Consider the following 11,054-nt stretch of genomic DNA (forward strand, 5'->3'; position numbering starts at 1 on the left):
GTGCACAGGCTTAGTTGCCCCATAGCATGTGGGATCTTCCCGGATCAGGGATTGAACCCATGTTCCCTGCATTGGCAGATGGATTCTTAACCACTGGATCACCAGGGAAGTCCCCAAATAGTTTTTTTAAAGAAGTATATTTAATCTAAAAATGGTGTTTTTTATAAATAGTATAGTACTTACACAGAGAAAAATTCATGAAGGTTATACTTATCTGTCTGAGATCTGGAAACACTGCACTGAAAGAAAAAAGACGTAGAGAACCGAATCAAAGAACTACTCCTTCCTTCACAAATGATTTGTTTAAACAGTAGTGCCAGGATGTATTGTGCTCTCTCCATTGACAATCTCTTTTAAGCATATAAATACAAGAATTGCCCATCTTAAAAAAAAAAAAAGGAAATCTCTCCTTCAACTCCCTCCAGCTGTGCCTTGAAATGCTCACCTATAGCACACATCCTCGTCACCTTCCATTCACAATCCACTGCAATCCCCCCTCCCCAACATCTGACAGACCCTGCTCTTAAAATGATCAATTACCTACTAACTGACAAAACCAATGAAACATTTCTGTTGTCATCTTATTTAACTTGACTCTCTAGGCAGTATTTGGCATTGTTGACTGCCCTTGAGCTTCTTCCTCCCTAGACTGCCACATCACTCTCCTGTCTCCTCAATCATTCCTTCTCCATCTCCTCCTGCACCGCGTCCTCCTCCTCCTCCATCCCTTCAATGTTAGTACCTCCAATTTTTTACTATGATTATAAAAGGAATTTTAAAAGTAATGTTTGTAGCTAGTAAAAAACTGAAAAAGTACATAAGAGAAATCAGAGGTTTCTGGCTAATTTTTCCACACACACAAAAAAAATATGTATAGATGCATTCTCTTTTGTTCTTTCATATAAATATTTTGCACCTTGGGGGTCTTTGTTCCATTTTGTTCTGTCTCTGCTTAAAACTTGTCTTGGATCTCTGTCCATCTATATCATCTCTTGGCACATATAATTCTATCTCATCTTTTTTTAAGTAAATACCATGCTGTTTCATTTTATTTAGATTTATAAGCTTCATATTCAGAAAAGCAAGATATTCTACCATGCTATCTCATCATTCTAATGGCTGTATTAAGTATTCCATGGAATTAATGTAACTTAACTAGTTCCTGGCTGGTGCACATTAGGTGGTTTCCAACTTTGACACTATGATGAAAACTGTCACTGTTAATATCCTTATATATGTAAAATTTTAATTCCTATCAATGAAATTATCAGATTAAAAAGGAAGTGTTTTTAATTCTGGTATCATCAAATTACCCTCCACAAGTCACAAGAATGTATATCCCTATCATGCATAAGATTGCCTTTTTACCCTCACTTTTGCCAGTGCCTTGTCATTGAAATTTGTTTTGCCAGTCTGTAAGAACTGAATTTTTATGATTGTTTTCATTTGCATTTCTTTGATAAGTGAGGTTGAGTATCTTTTTTATATTTGTTTGCATTTTATATTCTTTTTCTGAAAACTATATCCTTTGTATCAGGTTATTCATCTCTTATTGACTTTTTATGAGTTCTTTGTATATAAAGGAAATTATATAATTTGTGCTTCAGTTTTTTTGTTTATTTCACCCCAAAGCAATCTTTAGCCCCACACAGCTTCCATTACATACTCATCTGCTCTCTGAGTTCAGTTCAGTTCAGTTCAGTCACTCAGTCGGTTGATGACTTCTAAATCTGTAACTCTAGCTTAAGACCTCTAGCCTAGCTCCAAGTTCCAATTGGTGATTATGTATCTTCACCTATATGAAGCTAAACTCCTGTACATGTTTATAAACTCAGCATATATGGAACTGGATTTGAAAAGTGAAAGTTAGTCACTTAGTCATATCTAACTCTTTGTGACCCCATGGACTGTACCCCACCAGGCTCCTCTGTCCATGGAATTCTCCAGGCAAGAATACTGGAGTGGGTTGTCATTTCCTTCTCCAGGAACTGAATTTATCTTTCCCCAAATATGCTCTTCTTCTTATGCTCTCCATCTTGGCTAATAATTTGATCATTCACCCAGAAATCTAAATCAGCCACTTTTTTCTTACCTTATACATCCACATGAACAAAATTCTTGAAATATTTTGCCCAAATGACTATGATGCTCTTCTAGTCACTGCTAGCAATGTCACACAGTGGTTAAAGAGTATACACTGCAGAGTCAGAACTGAGTTTGTATCCTGGCCCTGATCATTCCAAGTTATGTGACCTATAGCATATTCCTTACCCCAAACCTGTTCCCTTATCTGTAAAAAATAATTATCATAACATGTACTTCACTGGGTTATTGCAAGAACTAAGAGATTTATTCACACTATCTGGCCTATAATAAATACTTAAAAAATGGCAGCTATTATCACACTGCTTTAACTTCCCCCACCCTCTTCCAAGCTATCCTCCTTGCTGCTGCCAGACTAATAAATCCAACCACCTCTTTTGCTTGGAATCATTCAGTGACAACACCCCCTCCTCTCCATACACACACACAATTTTAAGATAACATCTGAATTCCTAGGTAGGGTACACAAGGCCATCCACATGTTCTGTTATCTTTTACCACAACCCCATACTGCTGCCCTTCAGCCACATTAAACTATATGTCATACTCCCAATACAGTACGCCTTTTCATACTCCCACAGCCTTGTGCACACTGTTCACTGGCAGACAAGCCCTCCCCTCAGTCCACTTCATGAACACCTACTCAGGGGAATTCCCTGGCAGTCCAGTGGTTAGGACTCTGAGCTTTCCCTGCAGAGGCCTCGGGTTAATCCCCCATGAGGCACACTCAAGTCAAATGCATCCTTTTCCATGCTTCTGCAGCACTCAGCACTTACCTCTACCCTGGGACAAATCACCCTGTTTCCTGCTGACCTGCTTGTCTCCACCACTAAATGATGAGTTCCTTGAGAGCAAGGACTATGTCTTATTCATGTTTGTATCCTCAGCACCCAGCACAGGGCCTAGCATTTTATAGGAGCTCCTCATATGGTTGTTGAGTAAATGGATGAATGAATAGTTCTTGGTCTGAGCAGCTCTAACCTGTTTCCTTACAACAAGTATCTATAACATATACATAGTCCTTTACCCACTCTCTCCTGCTGTCCCCTCTTCTTCCCAGAAGTACCAAACACCCCAGCCAAAATTTCTGTTGTCCAGGCAGTCACAGGAGTCTGGGACTGGTCCAACTAGAAGGAGTGGAACAGAAGACAATGGTCTCAGTGTTGGCCTTGACCAATGCCAATGTTGCGATGAGAGTCCACCCCCAAATCCCAGAGATGAGTGTTGTTGCCTACTTATTTACAAACTAACCTTTAGTGTAGCAAGGGGAAAGTATATCTCAAGTTTGTTCCCTGAAGTGTGATTAGACTTGATGCTACTTACACCATCCTACTCAAACCCCAAGCCAATAAGAAGCACACACAGGCATAGCAGATACTTTTGTGCTGACAGAGCAAACAAAAGACTTATCTGAAGTTCTCCACACTGAAAGTCAGGCTCCACATCACCTCTAGCAAACAAAGAACAAAACATAGATTCTTTTTCTAGTTTCTTTTAATAATAATTTTTTAAAAGCTGGTTAAGCAACTACAGATACAATTAAAAAGTAAACGAATGAAAAAAAAAAAAAAAAGAGATGAGAAACAGCAAAGACACATCCTTGACTCCACAATAAATACAGAGCTCTGTCTGTGTTCCCCCACCAACATCCCATGGGAAGCCTAGCTCAGTGTGGTCAGGAGTACACTCCATTATTGTGCAGGGAGACCAGACAGCATTCAGGTGTGATGATGTCAAATCGAATGCACACAGGCACTGCTGAGGTCCAAATCTACAGTTCTGGCCCTAGACTTGAGTGAGGGTTGGCCACTCTTAACCTCTTCCAGGCTGTGCCGCATCCCATAGCCGAAGTAGATAGCAAATCCTAGTGGGAAAAGGTAGCTGTGAGGTAGAGACATAGTGATCTGCAAAGGCTTAATATGACTCCTACTTGAGACCAAGAAAGAAAGGAGGTGGGATAGGACCCAAGAGGCCTACTCTTCCCAAGAATACCTACCAATCAGCATCCAGACCCCAAATCGGGCCCAGGTGCCAGCTGTCATCTGCATCATAAGGTAAATATTCACAAAGATGCTCATTAGTGGAAGAAAGGGCAAAGCAGGTACCTGGGAACAAAGCAAAATCTTTGTACAGACCACGAGGTAAGATAGACGAGATTCCTAACCTTTTTTAACCAGGAAAGGGAGAGTCTGACTCCTACTCATGCTATGTGTTTCAGTGCCTGCTCATGTAGTGTACCTCATATGGGACTCAAGAATATGCAGAGTCTGGGGGAATGGAACAGGAAAGAAATAAGCATCAGATAAGATGTTTCGGCCTAGGTATCTCCTATATCTTTCCCTTCTTGTCCAGTGAAAGAATATGTGAGACTGTGAGGTTTCTAGAACCTATTCTTCCAACATGGGTTAGTTGCGGGGAAAGAAGAGGTCATTTACCTTAAAGTGAAGTTCAGCAGAGCTCTGTGGCTGTCTCCAGATGACTCCAGTGATCCCAGCAATGAGCATCAGGAGCAGCACAACCACTGCAATCCACACTGGGTCTCCAGAAAGCAGTGGAATGGACCACTGGGCCAGTACTAGGCAAAGGACACTCAGCAGCAGAGCTTCAAGAGTCAAGTTGAAAAGCATCAAAACCAGTTCTTGAGAGCAATATGTTAAAACATTAGGCACCCCATTCCAAGGAGAGCCACCCTCTCTCCAGTTCACGTCATGCTGACTCAAGAGAAAAATTCCAATGCTCACCAAGCAGTGAGGAACAAACATAGACAACTTGGCCAGAGACTGGAGTGGGGATGGAGTTGAATGGACAAAATAGTCCCTGTAGGGTCAGTTTCTCTGCTTCAGGGATCTTCTCCTCCTGCAACTCCACTTCATCTTCCTCATTCCTCATCTCCCGGTCAGGCTGATACCTGAGGCAAGAGGAAGATGGGAGTATTAAAAACAACCCTTGACCATCTTCTCCCAGGCAGGTTAACCTTCCTCATCACCACTAAGGGTAGTCGCATTTTTTGGCAGGGAGGGATAGCCATACTCCTCGAGGAGAGTCAGAATGATGAAGGCAGAGAGGGGGGAAGAGAAGCAGATCCCTATCACTCCTCATCTAAGAATTAAAACCCAAACGACAGTATGCAGAGGAAAGGAGCCTCACCTGAGGATAAGAACACAAATAGCCACCAGGGAATAAGCAAGCAGGGTCCCAATTGACATGAGGTCCACCAGATCAGTGAGTTCAAAGAGGAATGCCATGAATGCTGAAATTGATGGGCAGAAAACATGAGCTAAGGCAAGAGCAAAGTGAAGGGAGTTGGTGAAATAACAAAGGGAATGGCAAAGAGTTTTCACCTGCAATAATGCCAGAGACCACAGTGGCCACGATGGGAGTGTGTGTGCTGGTGTGGATCCGGGCAAGGCCACGAAACAGGAGGCCATCCTCCGCCATCGCATAGATCACTCGAGGCATGGGGAACATAGAGCCCAAGAGGCTGGAGAGAAGAATGCCCAGAGCAGTGTTGACCGGGTATCTCTTTCCTCCAAAATGTGAGCTTAAGGAGCCTCCGCTTTCTGCTCACAGGCCTTTTAAGGGCTTCTAAAGGGCCTTTTAGGGCTTCCCAGGTGGTGCTAGTGGTAAAGAACCCACCTGCCAATGTAGGAGACGCAAGTTTGATCCCTGGGTTGGGAAGATACCCTACAGGAGGGCATGGCAACCCACTCCAGCATTCTTGCCTGGGACATCTCATGGACAAAGGAGCCTGGCAGGCTACAGTCCATAGGGTCACAGACAGTTGGACACGACTGAAGCAAATTCTCATGCAGGCAGGCATGCAAGGGCCTTTTTAGGGGTAGTCTCTGGTATGGAACACTATCACCTGAGACTCTGGCAGCAGAGGAGAACAAACATTTGACACTGACCTGGTAGAGAGAGCACAGAGGGATCCAATGGCTACAACATAGCGGGCTGGGGCCCACCCAGTATAGAGAAAGGCCTCAGGCAAGGGACTCTTGGGTTGAAGCTGGTAGTAAGGCATCATGAGCGTGAGCGCCGAAGAGATCCCAAAATAGGCCAAAAAACAGACGAAGAGTGAAATCACAATGCCTGTGGGGATGGAACGCTGAGGATTCTGGGCCTCTTCCCCTGCAGGAAGGGGCACAAGGTCTGAATCAGAGAAGCAGGCTTGGTTCTCTACCCTTCCCCCAACCCACAACACCACCTGAGCACAACAAGGTGCACAAGCCCCAATGGAATGGAATGACTATTACCAGTGGTAGCAATACAGTCAAAACCAACGAATGCGTAGAAACAGGTCGCTGCTCCACGGAGAATCCCCTCGAAGCCAAAAGGCACAAACCCTCCAGAGCCCAGAGGGCCCAAGCTAAAGTGAAAGAAGAGACAGAAAAGGTAAGGGCATGTTCAGCCAACTGTTCTTTTTCTCTGAAGCCCAGCTACTCAGCTGGGTCTTCAAGGCCTAGGTTCCCATCCCCACCCCCAGCCCCACCCCCACCAGAAACCCTCAGTGCAGATCCCCTGCTCTCCACCATGCTCCCAGCTTTGTATCTCCTCTCCTAACCTAGAAGTGTCATTGAGTCCGGCCACGGCCAGTTTGTAGTCCTCTTCTGTGAGCTTCCAATTGTGCAGATCTCCCTTAACGAAGCCAGAGATGATGACAAAACCAAGAACTAAAAGATTCACCACCGTGAACACCTTGGTAACTAGGGCTGACTCACTAGCCCCCAGAGCCAGCAATCCTGTGGGAAAGAGGCATTCAGGACTTTAAGAAAGGCCTCAGTCCCAGCTCTGTTTCCCTGCCTCTAGATGCAGACCTTTACTCCCCAGTTTCTCTTCTTTCTCACAGCTACCACCTCCACAAGCTCCCAAGCCTAGTCCCCACTAGCCCCACCCTGGTCACTGTCCCTGTCCCTTGTCTCACCAGTGAGCAACAACACAAGGCCCATAGCAAAAAAATCTGGATATTCTGCGAGGACACGGGGAACATGCAGTGAGATGCTCCCCTGCAGGGTCTGAGAGATGTGGTTCCCAATCAGGTTGTCAAAAGCTGAGCTCCAGGCCCGGGCCACACTGGCTGTACCTAATGGAGCAGAGGGAGAAATACGGGGTCAACCTTCCTCTCTCATCTCCTTTCCTCCCTCTCCCAGACCAGTGTCATAAGAACCCTGCTATTTTCACCTATTCTTACCTTTTAAGAACCAAAACCAGCCAATTAAGGAAGCCAGGACAGAGGTAGGTAGAACGAACAATTTCTCCATACCTTCAACCCACCCAGCCCCCCCAACAAATACACGCATTTATGAATATTTAATTCCTGTGAATGATGAATATCTCGCTTCACCATTCCACCCAGATTTCCTGACTCCAAGCCCCTTCACTGGCTGCGTAAGTGCCCCCCTGCCCCACCATCTCACCGATGACATAGGAGAGGATGAGGTTCCAGCCAGTGGTGAAGGCCCAGAGTTCACCCACAGTGACATAGCTGTAGAGATATGCAGAACCAGAACGGGGCACCCGAGCACCAAACTCCGCATAGCACAGCCCAGCCAACATAGAAGATAGGGCGGCCACCAAAAAGCAGATCACAATGGATGGTCCTGCTTTATCTTTGGCCACCTCACCAGCCAAGACATACACGCCTGCACCCAAAGTGCTGCCCACACCTAGGGCCACTAAATCCAGAGTGCTCAGGCATCTGGCAAGGCGAGTCTCAGCCATGCCTGGCTCCAGCGTACGTCTGCGTACCAGCTTTTGACCAAATCTGCAAAGCGCCTGCCACAGCATTCTAGCTGGAATTGAAGAGGATGCTAGGAAGGATCTGGTGAAAAACAAGACAAAAGACCTTCAATAGGGCTCATTATCCCTAAGCTCTGAGAGTGAATTACAATACCCATGCCACCAAGTAAAAGAATTGTGGGGGGAGGGGAGGAGGATGTTGAGGGGACAAAGGCAAGTCACTCTTCCTCTAACCTCAGTTTCTTCATTTGCAAGTAGGAATAACAATACCTCACAGGTTTGTGAAAGGACAATTTCAGAAAAGGCACGTGAAATTCCCCATCCTTCAGTGGTCTGGCACCTTGTAGGTGCTCAATCAATATCAGTCTCTTCTTTCTTTGGCGGGGAAACTATAGAGCTTATCCTAGACCCCAACCCAGGAGCTAGGGAAGCTCATTTGCCTCCGCCCCCTGGCCTGTGGCTCTTTAGGAATTAAACAGAACTCAACCCAGGAGGGGCCAGCAACTCTGGGGAGAACCTCCTTCTAGCACCCAATATCCACATTCCTTTCCGGGGCTCACCCCCAGGGCTTCAAATAAGCATGGTTCCTAGATCCCCCGGAGAGAGGGGAGACCAATCTCGGCCACAGATCAAAAGTGAGCACCGACTCAGTTCCATCCCTCATATCCAAGCCCACACTGTAACTGGCACTGCCGTCGCCCAGGGGAGTAAGCAAATGCTTCCCCACTTCCTCCCGCCCCGCAAGGCTGACCAGCAAGCATCAACAGTGAGGCGGGGCTTCGACATCTGAAGATAAGGAGATACCCACCCCCCGCGAGAGGGGCCCCTGAGCAGCCCGAAATTGCTAGCACCCGAGAAGAGGGGTTCCGCCTTATGCCCCCCGACTCAGCTCCCAGTTTCTTATGCTCTCATCTAGAAAAGGTCTGGGGCTGAGATGCAAATGGGAGCCTTGGCTCCCAGGACTGGGGTCTCTCCTGCAACAGGTCACGGCCGCGTTGATGCAACTGCATGCCATGGTTGCCAGAGAATCCTAGGTATGCCCAGACCCTCGCTCGTCCCCTCCGACACACGTGTCGGCCTTCAAGGCTTACCCAGGAGCTGTTGCAAGCCCAGGGCGCGGAAAATCTCGGTTAGGATTCCGCGAGGCTGAGTTCAGCCGAGTTGGGTTGGGGCTACCGAGTTCGGCTGCTCAGGCTTCAAAGCTGCTGCTTGGGGTCGTTGCGCGCCAAGCGCCCCTTATATATACCGGGAGGCGGAGCCGCTAACGTCATGGAATCCCACCCCCAATCCTCTTCGCTACACACCACACACACAAACACACACCCCCACACACACACACACACCACACACGACACACACGACACACACACACACACACACACACACACACACACACATACACACACACCTCTCTCTCTCTCTCTCTCTCCCGCTTTGCAAAAGGGATTGCGTGGGGCCTGACATTGCTTTCCACTTGCAAAAGCAAGACCGGTGGGCAGGGAGCGAGAAAGGGGGGAGGGTAGCCTTTTCCTATTCTTCTCTAGGCATCAGAGCTGGACAGTAAGAGGCCTCCTGGCCTGAGACCCCCAGGGGATTTTCTACCTTTGTGCTAGATAGTCAGGATCGGTGATTGACAGGAGTGGGGGAGGGGTGAGAGTTGGAGGGGAAAACAGCACAGAGGGGTCTCCAACTCAACTCTCTCCTTCCCAAGCTTTCCTACATGAGGTTACCTGAATTTAACTGAAATTAACCTGAAATTCTACGTGAGCTTTCACCCCTGAAATCTTTCCCAAGGACCCTACCAGATTGTGGATAGCCAGCTGACTCCAACCCCTCAGTTCTCACCCTCAACTGTGGTGTTTTCCTAATGCAGTCAGCAGGAGAATGGAAGATGATTTCAAGAGTTAATTAATCCCATCTAGATGTATAGGCCCCAGTCTCTCCATAGTGTACCTCCAGCTACCCATTAATTAATAAACTAAATATTAACTATGGCTCTTTGGGAATTAAACAGAACTCAACCCAGGAGGGGCCAGCAACTCTGGGGAGAACCTCCTTCTAGCACCCAATATCCACATATTAAACTAAATATTAACTATGAAATTATGACAATATTGAAATATTAGAGGAGGGGGCTTATTTAATTCCATTTTACTGATGAGTAAACTGAGGCTCAGAGGCATAACTTGGCTGACGTAACTCCATAATTATTTGTTGACCACTTTACTGATAAAACCTGGCATGTTGGACCTGCCTCTATAGGTGCCGTGGTGGTTTGTGGTGGTTTAGTCACTAAGTAGTGTCGGACATTTGCAACCCCTTGGACTATAGTCCCCATGGACTACAGCCTGCCAGGCTCCTCTGTCCATTGGATTCTCCACACAAGAATACTGGAGTGGGTTGCCATTTCCCATTTCCCACACAAGAAAAGGAGTGGTGTAAGAAAGCAATTTAACTTGCTTATTTAACTTATATGCAGAGTATATCATGAGAAACGCTGGGCTGGAAGAAGCACAAGCTGGAATCAAGATTGCCAGGAGAAATATCAATAACCTCAGATATGCAGATGACACTATGCTTATGGCAGAAAGTGAAGAGGAACTAAAAAGCCTCTTGTTGAAAGTGAAAGAGGAGTGAAAAAGTTGGCTTAAAGCTCAACATTCAGAAAATGAAGATCATGGCATCTGGTCCCACCACTTCATGGGAAATAGATGGGGAAACAGTGGAAACAGTGTCAGACTTTGTTTTGGGGGGCTCTAAAATCACTGGAGATGGTGATTGCAGCCATGAAATTAAAAGATGCTTACTCCTTGGAAGGAAAGTTATGACCAACCTAGATAGTATATTGAAAAGCAGAGATACTACTTTGCCAACAAAGGTCCGTCTAATCAAGGCTATGGTTTTTCCAGTGGTCATGTATGGATGTGAGAGTTGGACTGTGAAGAAAGCTGAGCGCCGAAGAATTGATGCTTTTGAACTGTGGTGTTGGAGAAGACTCTTGAGGGTCCCTTGGACTGCAAGAAGATCCAACCAGTGCATCCTAAAGGAGATCAGTCCTGGGTGTTCATTGGAAGGAATGATGCTGAAGCTGAAACTCCAATACTTTGGCCGCCTCATGCGAAGAGTTGACTCATTGGAAAAGACCCTGATGCTGGGAGGGATTGGGGGCAGGAGGAGAAGGGGACGACAGATGATGAGATGGCTAGATGGCA

The 11,054-nt window shown here is 46.2% G+C and overlaps 2 protein-coding genes across 9 annotated transcripts in view; both read right to left on the reverse strand.

The window, feature by feature from the left end:
* TEX11 (testis expressed 11) overlaps positions 1-234 on the reverse strand; it is a 210,130-nt gene extending 209,896 nt beyond the window's left edge. The window contains exon 1 of the mRNA XM_086389929.1: positions 184-234. The gene's annotated coding sequence lies outside the window, so the exon portion shown is untranslated. The remainder of the gene's footprint in view (positions 1-183) is intronic.
* Positions 235-3,579: 3,345 nt separating this feature from the next.
* SLC7A3 (solute carrier family 7 member 3) lies at positions 3,580-9,227 on the reverse strand. 8 transcript variants are annotated; one of them, XR_015159883.1, is made up of 12 exons: positions 8,934-9,113; positions 7,521-7,924; positions 7,028-7,186; positions 6,668-6,845; positions 6,360-6,472; positions 6,012-6,234; positions 5,445-5,739; positions 5,251-5,353; positions 4,845-5,011; positions 4,539-4,705; positions 4,100-4,208; positions 3,580-3,967 (listed from the first exon to the last, which is right to left on the reverse strand). XR_015159883.1 is itself a non-coding variant. In XM_086389935.1 (12 exons), the coding sequence occupies exons 2-12, from the start codon at positions 7,888-7,890 to the stop codon at positions 3,837-3,839; spliced, it is 1,860 nt and encodes a 619-aa protein (XP_086246061.1). In that variant the 5' UTR covers positions 7,891-7,924; positions 8,934-9,113; the 3' UTR covers positions 3,580-3,836. The 8 variants fall into 8 exon arrangements, 6 of the variants coding, with proteins under 6 accessions (XP_086246061.1, XP_086246066.1, XP_086246065.1 ...); XM_086389935.1 differs by having other exon boundaries at positions 5,445-5,584; XM_086389940.1 differs by having other exon boundaries at positions 5,445-5,584; positions 7,852-7,924; positions 8,934-9,053.
* Between the last annotated feature and the right edge of the window lie 1,827 nt (positions 9,228-11,054).

Source organism: Bos grunniens, chromosome X (assembly GCF_055505025.1).
Source record: "Bos grunniens cultivar Pamir isolate PY7600 chromosome X, Bosgru_T2T1.0, whole genome shotgun sequence".
Classification (NCBI taxonomy): Eukaryota; Metazoa; Chordata; class Mammalia; order Artiodactyla; family Bovidae; genus Bos; species Bos grunniens.